The sequence below is a fragment of the Panthera onca genome, chromosome C1 (assembly GCF_046562875.1).
Source record: "Panthera onca isolate mPanOnc1 chromosome C1, mPanOnc1 haplotype 2, whole genome shotgun sequence".
Classification (NCBI taxonomy): Eukaryota; Metazoa; Chordata; class Mammalia; order Carnivora; family Felidae; genus Panthera; species Panthera onca.
The window spans coordinates 72,004,153-72,021,261 of NC_138346.1; the positions used below are offsets into that span (position 1 = coordinate 72,004,153).

A 17,109-nucleotide genomic window follows, 5' to 3' on the forward strand; every position below is an offset into this window, starting at 1 on the left:
ACTCTAGTGTCCTCTTCATGTGGTACAGGGGCCCTTCTCTGCTGCTTTGACTCTGATACTCTCAACCCACCACTTCATCTTCTGCTCATTATGGCTTTCCTCTACCTCGGGCTTCTTCCTCTTTTACCTTCTTGTAGCTGCCAGTTCCTCTAGACATTGATTCACTCCTGAAGCATCATTTTCCCTCTAACCGGATATCTTCTCCCTGCTAGCTTCAGCTTCAGCCTCAGTGCCAAATCCTTGATTTTTTAGTCTGTGCTTTCTAGTTCAAATTCCATATATAAAGGAACAGAAGTAATTAATCTGAGTGGCTTGGCTAAGGGGACACTGTTTTCATTTAGGATACCTCATGGGGTGCTGGTTAGCTCATGGAACAATGAGGGCCACTTCCATCTATAGGGGTACAGAGGGCAGGTACTTTCCAGGAGAAGGCACCAGGCACCACATCTTCAGGAAGCAAGAATGTTTTCTCTATGCCTTATAGCCTGTTACAAATTATCTAGAGTGGTGCCCAGGTGAAAACAGAGTGGATGGATGTTTTCTTGTAGTATTGTTCTGCTTTATATTTTCTCTAAAGTATTTTTTTCCACCCTGCCTTTTAAGCTTTCTGTCAACTTTCATCACCACCCAAGCAGGGGACACCTTTTCCCTCTCCTAATTATATTATGTAGTTTCCAAAAAGCACTCATTCATTTACTTATCAATTTACTCAATATCCATAGAGTACCTGCTTTATAACAGGGAAAAATCTTGACAATGAAGATATAAAATTCATTCATTTACTTGATAAATATTAACTGACTACCTACAAAGTACTAGGCATTATGCTGTTTGCTGGGAATATAAAGATTAAGACACAGTCCCTGCCTGTTATGGAGGAAGAATTCAATAAATACTTGTTGAATAAGCAAGTGCCTTAAAGGAGCTCCCAGCCTAGTGGGCACGAGAGGCAAGTATTAGGCAATTACAAGCAGAGTGAACAGGGCTGTCCTAGAGAAAGTCTGCACACAGAGGTCTGGAGAGACCATGAAGGTCCTCCTGTGGGTACTGATGTCTGCTCTGAGACCTGGCAGTGAGCTGGGTTAGCCAGTGAGAGGAATGAGATGAAGGCAGGGGCCTCCACGCAGCACAAAGGAATGTGCAAAGGCTTGGAAGTAGGGGAGGGAATTAACATTGAGGGGTTGCAATCGGAGACAGGATAGATAAAGCAGTGCAATTATGACTTTAAGAACTGGGATGGAAGTCTATACATGGGATGGTACAGGGTCCTCAATTTAAGCACAGGGTCGAACTCAGTGTCTGGAATTTCCCTAGGACCTTGCTGCAGCTGCCCGCATCCAGTTGGCAGAGGGGCATGAAGATGGCCTGGACCTGGTGTAAGCCACTCTCACTCATATTCCATTGGCATGAGTTAGTCACTGGAATTCTCTTAACTGCAAGACAGGCTGGGAGAGGTAGATTTTTGGTGGTGGCTAGATCCTTAGAGAAAACTTTCTAGGGAGTGGTCACATCCAGGGTTGTGCAGGTATCTTTGATCCCAGCTCGTCCAAAGTACCTGATGGTGGTTGCCAGGGAGGTCAGTGGGTACACAGACTGCTCAATGACTGGGGCGGCACTGGTCAGTCCAAGGTATTTTAGGCAGTCTTTTGGGGTGTAAGATTATCTTTCAAAATGAGATTTGACAGGGGCACCTGGGTGGCTCAGTCGGTTAAGGGTTCGACTGGTTCAGGTCATGATCTCATGGTCCATGAGTCCTGCATTGGGCTCTGCACCGACAGCTCAAAGCCTGAAGCCTGCTTCAGATTCTGTCTCCCTCTCTCTGCCCCTCCTCCTCTCATACTCTGTCTCTCTCTCTCAAAAAACGTTAAAAAAATTTTTTTTTAAAAATGAGATTTGACAATTGCATGTTTAGTCTATAGGAAAAGGTGGATTTCAAGTAGAAAATTGTCAAGAACTGTGAAGGACTTGAGATTTTCCTTGCAAGCTAACAAGTTAGCTTATCACAGATCCATGGGTGCTGACAGACACATGAGGTGCCTAGGTCAGAGATAATGGACTATGTTATTCACAGCAATAGCAATGGCCAGAGGAACAGCACTTTCTTTTTACCAGTTCCCCAAGGCCAATTCCCAGGAGGTGACACAAAGGGGAAGAAGTGGCACCTGCTCATGTGAATGCCTGTGTTACAAGAGAGGAGCCCCAAGCTTAGGGAAACTGAATCCTTTATAATGGGCAATAAGCATGCTTGCTCCTATTCTGAGGGTGACTCATCTCTGTCTTCCAAAGCTGGAAGCAATTTGCTCTTTGTCCTACAGACAGACAGTATCTCTACCTTCAAAGGCAATTCACTTTGCAAACACCCTTGAAAAGATAATCCAGAACAAAAGCAGTCAGTGCCTCTGCTCGCAAGATAGACACAAATGTGGGAGATACTTGGAGAATGGTCTTCCAGGAAAGAAGTTCCTGTTTAGCTAGAGGAGTGTTTTTTAGATAGCAGCTTCCTTTACTGGATCCTTCTGCTCCAGACCCCTAGCTATTTGCAGGCCCCAGGGTTTAGTTCTCAGAGCTCTTCCTTATCTACCTTCCCTTGCTTGGGATCTAATTCAGCTTAAATCCACTTTGATGATCTCAAATTTACAGTTCACACTTCAAAACCACCCCCACTCCCAGACTCAGATACCAAGCTGCCTATGTGTCGTCTTCACTTGGTTATCTTCCAGAGGTCTCAAGCATAACGTATTTTTTAGTTCCATCCTCCACCATGTGAAACCTGATCTTTACCCAGGGTAACCCTTCTTAGGAAAGAGTATTATATATTCAGTTGCTCAGGCCAAAAATCTCTCTTCCATATGCACACCAATATTCCATAAGCCTTATTCTGTTTTCAAATTATAACCTGTATCCGCCTACCACTGTCCTCCTATATCATCAACACACTAGTTTCAATCATTTTGTCTCTGTCCTCAACAATTGCCATAAATTTCTAATCAGCCTCTTGCCTTCTAATCTTCCCCCATACATTATGACCTCCATGGCAGCCAGAGTAATTCTTTTTAAATGCAAATCAAATAATATTATTCTGCTTTCGACCTTCCGATGACCTTGCAAACACATTTAGAATAAAGTTCAAGGTCGACACTACATGCACTCTGGCCTCTACCTCTAAATCTGACCTCATTTCCTACGCTTCTTGTCCATTTTTGTTCTCACTGTCTTTGACAATGCTGAGCACGAGGCTGTCTCAAGGCGTTTGCATTTGGTTGCCGAAGTCAGTTAGGGCTCTGTCAGATGTCAGCTGAGCAGAAAACTCTTCCCTGATTATCCTAAATAAAATAACATACCCTCTCTACCCCTCTTTCCTTTTACCCAGCTTTGTCATTTTTAGTCAACTTCATTATTGCCTGATTTTAAGAAGCAGCTTAGACTATATGCTTCATGAGTCAAGAACTTGCTTTTGTTCACTGACATATCCTCTGCTTCTAGAACAATATCTGGCACAGAGTAGATGTTCAATAAATATTTGCTGAATGAATGAATGAATGAATGAATGAATGACTGCTAATACTAAGTACAAATATGGAGACAATATCAAGGACACAGATATTTTATGCCTCAAATATTTCTTCTTCAAGCTTTTATAAATCGACTGATTTTGTACAACTGTATTTTTCTCCCAAAAGGTATATCTTTCAGCTTTTTAATAATTCTAGTTTCTCTCTACAGGATTCTTGCCATGTTCTTTCATGTTCTTGTGTATGATGGAGTTCAAAATTGAACACAGCCTTCCGAGAAGAACCTGAGCAGTCTATAATTAGCTTTTCCTCTCTCCACAGAATTCGCATGCTTGTCTAGAAATACACCTTTAAAGGATAATCTCCCAGGACATAGGCCCAGCCACAAAGAAGCCTGTCCAAGGTCAGAGAGTTTAGAGAGTAACAAAGCGAATATTTGATTCTTACTGGTTTTCAGTTTTTACAAATCCCCAAACACTCTCCTGAATACATTGGGAAAATAGGCAATCGACCACATGAATTTAGACATAGATTGTATATATTTTAAATTGGTCACTGTTTCTTTTAACAAGTAAATACCTGCTATGGGCTAAGTGGCAAGTTAGAGGCTGGGACAGAAAGAAGAGCCGTTGGTCCCTATCCAAAGGGATGCTGAATCCTAGGCACCACCATTTCTGTGTCCATTGCTGTTGTTGTGAAATTATCTACTCTGGGTCTAATTTCATTTTCATATATTATATTTATTTCCAATAACACTTTTTAATTGAGAATTCTATGCTGAGGGGGCTCCTGGGTGGTTCAGTTGTTTAAGTGTCTGGCTGTTGATACCAGCTCAGGTCATGATCTCACAGTTTGTGTTTGAGCCCCGTGTCAGGCCCTGTGCTGACAGCATGGAGCCTGCTTGGGATTCCCTCTCTCTCTTCTCTCTCTGCCAATCCCCTACTTGTGCCCTCTCTCTTTCAAAATAAATAAACTTAAAAAAAAAGAATTCTATACTCATGAAAAAATATCTTTCATCCAATATGAAAAACAAAGGAGCAGTGTTTTGCTTTCCCTAGTCTGCCTTCTAGTTTGACTGTAAAATGAATTTTATTTTTCAGAGTTCATTTCAATTTTCTGCAAAGGATTTAACAATGGAATACAAAAATCTCAGGTATCTGCCTTTAGCTTATTTTTAAAATGCTTCTTACATAGAAGTTATAGCCTTGTATTTTATGTATCACCTTTACTGTTGCCATTAAATTAAAACTATTTTAGGAAAAACTTTAGATTCTAGTTCCATTGCTCTTTTGACATTTCATTGATTACTATTTCACTAAAGATATTAACTTTCTCTAGGGTGCAGAGAGACTAAGAGAATTTATACAAAAATTTCTGCTGAATGAATTTCCCCACCTTCTTGGTGATTGTACGTACACCTGCCTTCCTTATAAGGAGAACAAGGAAGTAAATCATGTTGAAGTTGCTTTTAAACACAGCTTTCCTTCTTTACCTGTCCAGGTAGCCTGTTTTCATTTCAGTCTTAATGAAAACTTTTAAATTTACATCTCAAGTTTCTTTTCAAAGCAGCGTAAGTAGTATTTAAAATTTTACACCTCAAGAAAAGAAAGACTTTAACGATGTTCAGCTTTGGTCTTGTAATGTTGAAGGTAATTCATTTTTTAATCTGTCTGCACAGCGAGAACTGAAACGAATGGGGATTGAACTGCTTTGCCTGTTCTTTCTATTTCTAGGAAGGAACGATCACGTACAAGGTAAGACCTAAGCTCTCCGATATATTGCTTTCGCGGTATGCTTGACAAACCTGTCATTTGGTTCAGAAACTAGATCTGAAGTCATTTTTTATTTGATCTGTTCGTTTGCTCGTTGCCATTGAAGGAACACTAACAAATTACAGGCGGAGGCAGGGCTGTTCCCACAGCAAATGCTCCAGGCTTCAGGTAAATAAATACAAAGGTTGCGTGGGCATCTTAATGAGGAGAATTAAACAGCTTTTCTACACAATAGGGCTCCTTAATACCTTCGTGACAACCATCTTGGTAACTTTTCTAGCTATTCTATTGTACAAGGTCTTCCGCTTAAGAGTAATAATCTTGAAAAAGAAAACCTTATTTTAAGAATAAAAAAATAACACATTTAAGAGAGAAGCATTCTTTAATGGTTGCAAATAATTTCTAAAAATTAAAGTGGATGATAGTGAATGAGGCTAATAAATTGAATGATTCTAAGTTTGTGAAAGCTGAGATAGTTTTATATTTCAAGAAAAAAAAAAAGAATGATCATTTTGGCTAAAAAGACATAAGTGTTCTCAATGTGACGGATGTAAAATATGAACTTTTTAACGAGCTGCCAAAATTTCAAGGACTGATCTTTGAAGACTAAAATTGACTTTGATGTTGTTTCATTCATGTATTTTAAGAGCCATACTTCTTTCTCGTAAGTGGAGTGACCGAAAGTGTGCTGAATCCCTTGTGTCTTGCTGGGTTTAAACACAGGTGGCTGTGCTATGGGAGGTGCAGAAACCTGTGAAGACTGCTTACTCATTGGACCTCAGTGTGCCTGGTGTTCTCAGGAGGTAAAACAAATGACTTCATCGTGTTTATAAAAACTGCAGTTATACTTCCTGCGGATTCCATCGATGATTATTCTGATAGTTTTCTGCCTTCTGTGGGGTATAGGAGCGAAACAAATCAGGAAAGAAAAATGTAAGCATTAGTAGATCACAGTGTCATTCACGTGATTACTCTCGGAAACAATTTGCGGAAGTAGTGAATGTCAAATCATTGTGAAAAATACCTAACTCGGCATCTTTTATTAACCTGATCCCTCCTCTTATTTTAAAGTCGCTTCTAACCGGTTACATGTCAAATGCCAAGGCTCTGAGTAATCAGAGATCACGGAGAGGATATTTTCTAAAGTTAAACATACATTTAACTTCAATAGCATAGTTGCACTCTGTCTAAGGATCCATTCGGAGCCACCGCCGGGTTCTAAGAGATGTCTTCCAGGTTTGGGGCAAATTTGAGTATTCAGACAGTATCCAGCTCTTCTAAAAATTAAGCTTTCATGAGCTTGGTGACTCTATACCACACTGATGACAAAGCCCGAAACAGACATTCCTTATCTGATCAAACGGAAAACTATGTAAAAGTAGTATAAGGGGGTGGGGGCACATGTAACAAGGAATCCTAAGTCACTGCCTCCTGTGACACCTTAGAGCCATCTGTAAATGATTCCTGAGCTGTCTTAACTCTTCCTGGATTTAAAACAATTCTCTACTGAATCTCACAAAAAGAATCTGAACACAAATCAAAGCATACAAACGCCAAGTTCAGCAAGAACTGAGTAGTATGCTCAAAGGGGAACAAACCTGAGTGCCTGGCTCAGGAGTAGGCTATAATTACTAAATCTCAAATTCCAAGTTGAGTGTATACCATGGAGGAAAGCCTCACAGACACAGAACACAGACCCAGCTCACTCCCCCACTACTGTTCTGACTGATGGGACATACATACACATGTGAGGGAGTTATGCTTTTTGTAAACTCATATATCAAAAGCAGTTTTGAGAATATACAAAGAGGAAAACCACATTTTTTTATATTGACTCTCTGAAGAAGATGGTGTTAATTTCATGCCAGAGACCCACAACGACAAATCAGTCTAACAATACGCCTACCTGTAGATTTTTATTTAAATGTATTATTTTAGCACTCATTAAAGGGGGCTTCTTAAGTCACTCCTGAATAGCTTTACTTGTGCATGACACTTGTTAGTCACATTATTGTCAATTTTCAAAGGCAGAGTATTCTGAACACACTCTAACAGGAGAAGTAGTTACATCAGTTGAGACAACTGAAGCAAACAGTACACGAGGCTTCTGTTTAGAGTAGATTGGAAAAAAAAATAGGTTCTATGGTTAACACCACCTCTGACACTTTGGCCAACACTGTGGTTACAGGTGGTGGCAGCGATATTGTGTTGAGAAGTGTTCTGAGGCCTTGTCAAGCCACTGTTCGCCTTGGATGTAGCATGGGAAGTTACAGCATTTGCTATGCTTAGTCTAGGGCCTCAAATATGTACCAGGCCTCACTGACAAATAATGAATTCTAAAAAATCAATTTCAGAAGAAATGTAACCTTTCTAGTTGGTGAAATAGCTAGAGTGGCTTAGAATTCTAAGAGATGAGGAAAACCCTATGAGCCTTGGTTTGCTTCTTTCCAAGCATGACAGTCCATGAGCCTCAAATTTGACGTTGCCTAGAACTTCAGTAGCTCTAGAGCAGCTGTGCTATGGGGTAAGACAGGTAATTATTTCTCAACTCCATCTGGGTCAATGTTGCAAGGTTGTTTCTAGCCTGGAAACATCATCTCACTGCCTCCTGTTACCAAGTGGATCAGAAGGGGCCTGGGAAACTCCTGAGTCCTACACAAAAAAGTAGTCTTTTACACCATATTCTCTTTGCTTCCCTTCTCCACTTCCAAATCTTGGAGAAAAGTTCCAAAGACCTTGAACTGGAATACTTTCAGACACTGAGTTTACAGTCCCCAAGACTGTAGTGAAGTCCCCAAACTTTAGTGAAGTAAGGCCTCAATAGAGGGGTAATGAATGTATCCACAAGTTAAGCCAGAACAGAGAGCTAGATGGGGAGATGTCACAATCTTTGCCCTTTCAGAACCCACAGGAAAGGCTTTCTTTGTCGTCAGATTTGATAACAGACACACGGAGAGCTAAGACAGTCCAGGAGCCTACAGGTCAATCCAAGCAGATATTTTCATGGAATGATATTAACTTTATCAACCGTTTCAAGGATCTGGTGGTCATGGCACAGAGCTTTAAAGAAGTGAGCATTAAGAACAAAATAGCAACACAAACAAATAAACAACTGGTAGGGGAATTCAACTGGGTATAATTAAAAGGAGAATCCAATTTTACTCAGAATTTCACTGGCAGAATTCTCTGGTTATTCTGCTATAACTTAATTTTAGGCCTACAATTAACATCAGGCACATGGGGATATGATATACTGAGTATGGCAAGCTGCCCAACTAGCAAAACAAGCAAAAAAAAATTTTGTCTTATAAAGAAACGGAGATTTGTCTTATTTTTCTCTTTATTGTTTTTTTTTTCTTGTTTTAGAATTTTACCCATCCATCTGGAATTGGAGAAAGGTGTGATACCCCAGCAACTCTTTTAGCTAAAGGATGTCAACTAACCTTCATCGAAAACCCTGTCTCCCAAATAGAAATACTTACAAATAAGCCTCTCAGTGTAGGCAGACAGAAAAATAGTTCTGACATTGTTCAGATTGCACCTCAAAGCTTGACTCTTAAATTGAGACCAGGTATGTTGTGATTTACACGAGCATTGGCTCATGTAAATAAATCTACCGTCACATATGGTAATACCATTATTAAGCTAATAGATCTGGTACCATGTTACATATCATGATTATTATGAGTCAGAGTTCCCATTCTTAAGGAAATAGAGAATCTCTGGCCTAATACTCTTCTTCATTCACATTGGTCACTCACACTCCAAATGCATCACTAAAATAAGCTTATCTAATAGTAAGCATTTGAATTGCTCAAATGTTGTTAGGGCCTACCTCACATTTCTTCAAGAACTGTAATGTAGCTTTAAACACCTCTTTATTTTCTTCTCCCTGGCTAAAACCACATACAAAAAATTCAGCTTATCTTCCATCTAAATGGATGCTGGTTCTCCCAAGGAGATATAAAATATCCTAACTTTTACCTCCTTTAGTAGCTCTAAACTCACTGCTGAAAGATTTTTCATGGGCTCATTCACTTGTAAATTTGACCAGGTAGTTTATGAAATCCTCAGTATCTCCAGCAAGTTCTTATTGGTATGAAGTAGCCAGTTGGCCCAGTAAATGGCTATTCACAAGTCTCAATGTATTTTTCATCTAAACATTTATTTATTTTTGAGAGACAGAGTGAGACAGAGCACGACTGTGGGAGGGAGAGTACACAGAGGGGGGGCGGGGTACATAGAATCCAAAGCAGGCTCCAGGCTCTGAGCTATCAGCACAGACCTTGATGTGGGGCTTGAACTCACGGACCGTGAGATCATGACCCCAGCTGAGGTCGGATGCCCAACCGACTGAGCCACCCAGGTGCCCCAGTCTCAATGTATTTTTAAGTATTTTCTTTTCTTACATGGGCTTTGCAGGTAGTGAACAGACCCTGCAAGTGCAAGTCCGCCAGACAGAGGACTATCCAGTGGACTTGTATTACCTCATGGACCTCTCAGCCTCCATGGATGATGACCTCAACACAATCAAAGAGCTGGGCTCCCTGCTTTCCAAGGAGATGTCTAAATTAACCAGCAACTTTAGACTGGGCTTCGGCTCTTTTGTGGAAAAACCCGTCTCCCCTTTTATGAAAACAACACCAGAAGAAATCGCCAACCCTTGCAGGTAAGTAAATGATTCTCTGGCATCTTTGAACACTGATTTTCTGTAGAGATGGCCCTGCTCTGAGTGGCACTTGCCAGGAGCTTGCTAACTCCCTGGCATTTCCCTCCTGCCAGGTTGGATCTTGGCAGCTCTCTCAGTTGTCCGGGCATTTTGGAACCAAGGTGACCTCATCTTAATACCTGGTTCTGGCCTTGGGTTCTTTCAGCACCCTCACATCTGTCTTCCTGTGTAGAATCTTTTTTCAGGAGTGGCAAATTTGGCTTCGTGTTCTGCAGACAGGGGAAGTGACTCTTTCACTATAGGTTTCAATGGCCTGTGTCCATCTACAACCTCTCAGAGACCTTCTATTCCCAAAGGCCGCCTCTTTCTGAGGCTCTTTGACAGTAACCCATACTTTCTCAGAGTATTTTTCTCCATGACCATGATTTCTGCCAAAATACCAATTTATACAGTTCCCTCTGACATACTTTGGGAAATGTGGATTTCTCTTATCGCTTGGCTTTCTCTTATTATTTCCAGCCTTCTCTGCTACCCAATTCAGTAGGAAAATAAGCATTATGGACTCTATTGTAACCTGCTACTGTCAGCTATTAAAACCATGTGTTATCCAGGTGATGGTCAGGGGAAAGTTGCTTTGTGATGGCATACGTGTACAGTCAATGACACGTTCAAAATCAAATGATTCAACATCCTTCTATTAAAAAGAGCTACCATTTGCTGTGTGCCAGACACTGTGCTACAGGTTGCACACACAGGACCTCATTCAATCTTCATAATAACAGCAGTTCAAAGCAGGTTTTATCATCCTTCTACTCAGAGGAAGTAACAGAGGCTCTGAGAGGTTAGTAATTTTCCCAAGGCCACATGACTAATCAGTGATCTGTACCAAAATCTGGGTTGGTCCAAAACCAAGCCCCTTACTACTATGAATCCAGTATATATGCAACAGCTTTCCAAAAGTATATTGACTTTTAATACTTTTATACACCCAAGGCATCAATCTCTAAAAGACAAGCACCTTTATAATATCATTTAAAAACTTTTCAGTGTGGTTCCCAACTAGAATCTGACATAGACAAAGATAATTTGACCATGAAAGGAACTCATCACTGACTGTAGCTGTTAGGAATTGTGTTTGGTTGCAAGCACCAGAGACAGTAGCTTAAAAAGGGAAGGTTTTTGGTTTTTGTTTTCTTTTTCACATGAAGGGAGTCTAGAAAAAGGCAATTCAAGGCTGGTATGGCAGCTCCACACATCAGGGATCTGGGCCTTATCTGCTTTTCGCTCTCCCATCATTGACTCTTGGATTTTAACTTCAAGGCCCAAGGAGTTTTCAGGGATGCAACTCATTACTTCTTCATTCCAGACAGTAAAGAAAGAGGAAAAGAGGGGCAGATCAATAAAAGGCACTGCCTTTCTCCCCACCTTTTATTTCGAGGTATCATTGATACGCACCAAGATGCCATACATCAGAAATGTTCAGTTTGATGAGTTTTGACAATTGAATATACCAATGTAATTACCACATAAAACATGATGTAGAACATTTCCATCACCTCAGAAAGTTTCTTTGTGCCACATTATAGTCGGTTCTATTCGCCTAGAGGTAACTGCTTCTGATTTCCATAATTTAGATTGGTTTTGCCTATTCCTGGATTTCATATAAATGAAATAATATAGTATACACCTTTTGTTTCCGGCTTCTTTTATTCAATATAATGTTTCTGAGACTCATCCATGATTTTATGTTGATCAGTAGCTTGTTCCTTTCGGTTTTAAGTAATAGTCCGTTGTATGGATTTACTACACTTTGTTTATTCATTCTTTCATTGATGGATATTTGGATTGTTCCCCATTTTTTTGCCTATCATGAAAAATGCTGCCATGATCACTTGCCACTAAATCTTTGTGTGTATGTATGTTTTTATTCCTCTTGGATAGATACCTAGAATTGGAGTTACTAAATTGTATGATAAGTGTAGTTTTAATTTTTAAATAAACTATCAGATTGTTTTCCAAAGTAGATTTGCCATTTTGCATTTCCATCAGCAGTGTGTTCCAATCGTTCCAAATCCTTGATAACACTTAGTATTGTCAGTCTTTCCAGTTTTAGCCATTCTGATAGCTATGTATATTATTGTAGTTTTGATTTGCATTCCCCTAATAACAAATGATATTGAGCATCTTTTCACGGTTTTCCTTCCATTCTCATATCTTATTTTGTGAAGTATTTTTTCAAGTTGTTTGCCCATTTTTAAAAATTAGATTCTTTTCAATATTATGTTATATAATTTCCTTGTATATCCTGGATAAAAGTTCTTTGTCAAATATATGGATAAAAGTTCTTTGTCAAATACATGTTTTACAAATATTTCTTCCCTGTTTGTGGGTTGTATTTTTATTTTTCTAGCAATGCCTTTGGTCAAGCAAAAGTTTCTAATTTTGTGGGAGTTCCATTTTTCAATTTTTAAATTTGTGGCTAGTGTGTTTTTTTGTCCTAAAAAAAATCTTTACCTTAGCAAATATCCCAAATATTCTTCCTATTTTTCTTCTAGAAACTTTACGGTTGAAGCTCTTGCATTTAGGTCTATGACCTCAAATTAGTTTTTGTATTTAGAATGAGGAAAAGGCTTAGGTTCATCTTTTTTTTTCATGCAAATACCCAATTGCTCCAGCACTATTTGTTAAGCAAGACTTTCCTTCCCCCATTGAATTACCTTTATATCCTTGTTAATAAGTAATTGACTATATATGTATGAATGTAATTCTGGACACTCCATTCTGTTCCCCTGATCCGCTGAATACACCCATGTAACCACCAATGCCTTACAGTCTTTATTACTATAACTTTATAAAAAGTCTTAAAATCAGGAGCGTAAATTCTCCAACTTTGTTCCTCTTTTGTTTTGCTATTCTAGATCCTTTGCATTTCCACAGAAATTTTAGAATCACATTGTAGATTTCTTCAAAAAATATGCTGAGATTTTGATTGGAATTGCATTGAAATGATAAGTCAATTTAAGGAGAATGGACATCTTAAAAATACTGAATGTTCCAATCATTGCATATGACATATATTTTCATTCATTTAGGTCTTGTTTACTTTCTTTCAGCAATGGTTTGTCATTTTCAGGGTAGATATCCTATACATCCTTTTTTTGATTTATTCCTAGGGTTGTTTGTTTTTTTCTTAATTCTGTTGCTAAAAGTATTTTCTACTTGTTTCTTGATAACATATAGAAATGGAATTATTTTGCATATTCACATTGCATTCTGCAGCCTTGATAAATTTTTCTCAGTGGTTCCAGTCTAGTTTTTTATAGATTTCTTAGAATTTTTTATGTACATGATCATGTCATTTATAACAACCTCTTCCTCTTCCAATACTTATGCCTCTTCTTTCTGTTTCTTGCCTTGTTGCACTGCTTAGGGTCATTAATACGATTTTAAATAGAAGTGGAGAATGATGTTACTTAACTTGTGATCTTAGGAGGGAATCTTCAATGTTTCACTATTGGTTATATTATCAGCTACTGTTTTTTGTTTTGTTTTGTTTTGTTTTTATTCCTTTTATCAGATCAAGAAAGTTCTTTTCTATTCCTTATTTGGTAAATTTTTTAAAAAATCATAAATGGATGATGAATTTTATTTCCTTGATTTAAGGAGTTTTGCCACAAATTTTCCCCAATTCCTTATACTTTCATCTCATTGGCCAGGACTTGTTACATAGCCATGGCTAGCTGCAAAGGAAGTGTATTGCTACCCCAAATGAAGCCAGATTTCTGGTAGTAGAGAAGAATAGCACTTCTGGCAAGACTCAACAAAGAGCTTTCTAGAGAATAGATTTATGGTGTATATTAAATAGTAAGGTATGATTACTATTATCAATTGTTTGATTCACTTGTGAAGGGAAGTGAACTTGGTTCTAACAGCCTCCCAAAGCATTTCTGATGCTCTGGCCCTCATATATATATGTTTAATAGAGAATGTTGTATTTGTTTAAAATGTGTATTTATTTATTTATTTTTAATTTGTATTTATTTAGATCTCTGGTATGTTAAGCTTTGGTAGAAAGTCTAGTAGTGCAGTTTCATCTAGGATTACAAAGTCCAACCTCTGCCCCAGGGGCTTAGTCAAAATCATTCTTTCTGTCACAGGCCAGATAAGAGGTAGTAACATCAAGTACAATAATGACCATGGGAACCAATGAGTAAGGACTGTTACCAGAGAAAACAATTAAAATTAACAAACCAATGGCTCAGCTAAGTTGGCAGCCCATCATCTAACAATAAGACCCTGTCCTTAATCAGGTTCCTAGAAAAAAGGAAGCAGTTTGGCTTTTTATAGCTCTGACTGTATTTCACTCATTTATTCATTAATTCATTCAACAAAAATTTACTCTGCTCCAACTATGTACCAAGCCTTGTGCCAGGCATGGAGATATCTGGAAGAAAAAGACTTATACTCAGTCCTCAAAAAGCTGAAATTCTTTGAGGAGCAGGCACACAGTATTAGCATGGTCATTAAAAGCATGGGCTTTGCCATCAGCCCTGCATTAGGTTCAGATTTGTCTACTCACTTGTAACATCAACTTAAGTGAACATTTTCACCCTTAAAGCTTCAGTTTGGATTAACCATACCGATCACACAGAGTGGTTGTAATGACTGGGTGAGGTAATGAAGCATTTGGTACTGGCCTTGACCTTGAAGTTCTCCGTAAGTGGTAGTTACTACCAACATCAACAGAGTGAAGTTAGGGGGAGAGCAGAGCATTGCACAAGCTGTGGTGAATGGAGTCCCAAAGGAGAATCATCCATTTGATCTCTTGAAAGGTCAATATTTTCCAAAGGTGTCTCTTTTATTCTTATTTGCAAAATTTGCCATTAGTTAAAATTATAAATAATGAGTTATTTCCTGCAGCAGTATATTTTTTCCTTGCCTTTCACATCCCTAATTCTCCCAGTTTCTCTGTCCAGATACCACCCCCAGACATATACTCACCAAGAACTCAAATACCAAACATAATAGTCAATCCTTTGATCAATCCAAACCTCATAATTAAGGAATAAAATGTTCTTTGGTAGGAAGGCAATAAGAGGAAAGAGTGAGGAGTTCTTCAGACCTGGGTTTAAATCCTAACCTTGGACAAACAACTTACTCTCTTTTAGTAGGTCTCTTCCCATATAAATGAGGATAATAATATTCATGTCCTAGGGTAATCATGACAATTGAATGAGGTCAGAATATAACAAACATTCAAAACAAGTATTAATTTTCTTTCTCTCATCCATACTTAGTATTTCTAGTTATTTTTAAGTAGAGTCCTCACAATTTTAGACCTCAGGACTTTCTTCTATTTTCAAAAATTAAGACCCCATAAAGCTTTAGTTATGTGGGTTGTATCTATCAAAATTCAGCATCTTAGAAAATAAAACTGAGAAATTTTTTAAATGATTATTTATTGATTCATTTCATAATTCCAATAAGAAACATGCCATACATTATTATAAAATCACATCTTTACAAAAAAAATTTATATTTTTCATAACAAAACAAAAATCAGCAAGAAGAGTGGCACCATTTTACATTTTTACAAACCTCTTAAAATATCTGGTTTGATAGAAAACAACTGGATTCTCATGTCTTCTTCAGCATTTAATCTGTTGCAATATTTTGTTTTGGTTGAATTCCCTGAAGAAAGTCAAATCTCGCATAGATTTATAGTTGGAAAAGAGAGAAGCATTTAATAGCTTTTTACAATGTCTGTGGACATTCTTCTTTGATACTACATTCAAACTAGACAAGAGGTAAAAGTTAGTTTCAAGTGGAGTCTGAAACAATATCAACGAACTTTGTGTAAAGCCATTGTTCTGTCTTGCACTTTGAATGGCTCTTTTACCCATGTATGTGATTTTGTAATATACTTCGGTAATTTGGAAAATATTTCTTCAGTGAATTATGTAGATCTTCCAAGTTTCCTAACACAGTATTGAAAAAAGTCACATTTGTTAATATCACCACAAATCTCATCAGAGAAGTCTTCAAGTCCTGAGAAGCTATTAATCTCATGGGTAGCAGATTAAAATTTTCCAGAATTCTAATTTTCTAGTTACCTCAAATTTTATCATTGGCAACAAATACTGACAGCTGTTTTCCTTGAAGGACAGGTTTTCCTCATGTTTAAGAACATATCTGCCGCATACCCAAGTTGGAATAATAGTTTGGCTGGCACACATTCTTTCAGGTAAAAATCTTCTATAAAAAAAGGGCCAGTTGAGTTCAAACAACTGCAGAAGTTTTTTGTCACTGTGAACATTGTGCTTCCGTGTGCCGCAGAAATGTTGTATGCATATGTCCCATGTGGTTACACAGAAACACTTCATTTATTATTTATTATTTTTTTTATTTTTTAAGTAGGCTCCATACCTAACGTGGGACTCAAACTGATGACCCCGAGATCAAGAGTCGCATGCTCTACAAACTGAGCCAGGCAGGTGCCCCAGAAATACATTTTTTTAAAAAACACGTATTCAAGGGTGTAGACTTAATAAAATGAGTAACTTTTACTGCTTTATCAAAGATAACCAAGTAAAACTAGCAACTTTATTATGATTATAAATGCTTGCCAGTAAAAATCATAAGAACCACTACTAGCCAGGTTTGAGCCATTGCCTTGATCTCCAGCACCAGCTGTTTTACTCACCACTGCTTTTGCAGCATCAGTGCAAATGTCAACACAGTGAAAAAGACAAATAACATCTTTTATTATTATCAGAAAATAGTTCGACCCGATGGCCTCTCTGAAAATGTCTCAGGGACCTATGTGAGTCTGTGCACCACACTTTTAAAACCTGTTTAATCTAATCTCTAATGCTTTTAGGAGTAGTTTCTTTCTTTATCTTCTTTGGATATACGGTCACTAAAAAATTTTATTACACCATGTAAAGAATGCTGAAGTGGCTTACAGTTTTTAAAGAAGTTTTCCTTATGCTATTGTTTAAGATACACTAACAAAAATGTATTTTCCCCATTTTCATATTTGTAGATAGGTTGTAATATGCATTTTAAAATATTTAATAGCACAAAGGTCAAATTTTCTCCCTCTATCAAACATTTTGAGAGATTTCTTTTTTAACATCATTCCACATGTGCTATG

The 17,109-nt window shown here is 38.1% G+C and overlaps 1 protein-coding gene across 3 annotated transcripts in view; it reads left to right on the forward strand.

The window, feature by feature from the left end:
* ITGB6 (integrin subunit beta 6) overlaps positions 1 to 17,109 on the forward strand; it is a 132,653-nt gene that overhangs the window by 50,461 nt on the left and 65,083 nt on the right. The window contains exons 2-8 of one of the 3 annotated variants that reach the window (XM_060626839.2): positions 3,834 to 3,915; positions 4,613 to 4,665; positions 5,013 to 5,082; positions 5,191 to 5,266; positions 6,008 to 6,087; positions 8,651 to 8,855; positions 9,707 to 9,953. In XM_060626839.2, the coding sequence (XP_060482822.1) occupies positions 5,038 to 5,082; positions 5,191 to 5,266; positions 6,008 to 6,087; positions 8,651 to 8,855; positions 9,707 to 9,953 (653 nt within the window). In that variant the 5' untranslated portion in view covers positions 3,834 to 3,915; positions 4,613 to 4,665; positions 5,013 to 5,037. Of the gene's footprint in view, positions 1 to 3,833; positions 3,916 to 4,612; positions 4,666 to 4,950; positions 5,083 to 5,190; positions 5,267 to 6,007; positions 6,088 to 8,650; positions 8,856 to 9,706; positions 9,954 to 17,109 lie in introns of those variants that run through there. The other 2 variants (XM_060626838.2, XM_060626844.2) reach the window with 2 other exon arrangements.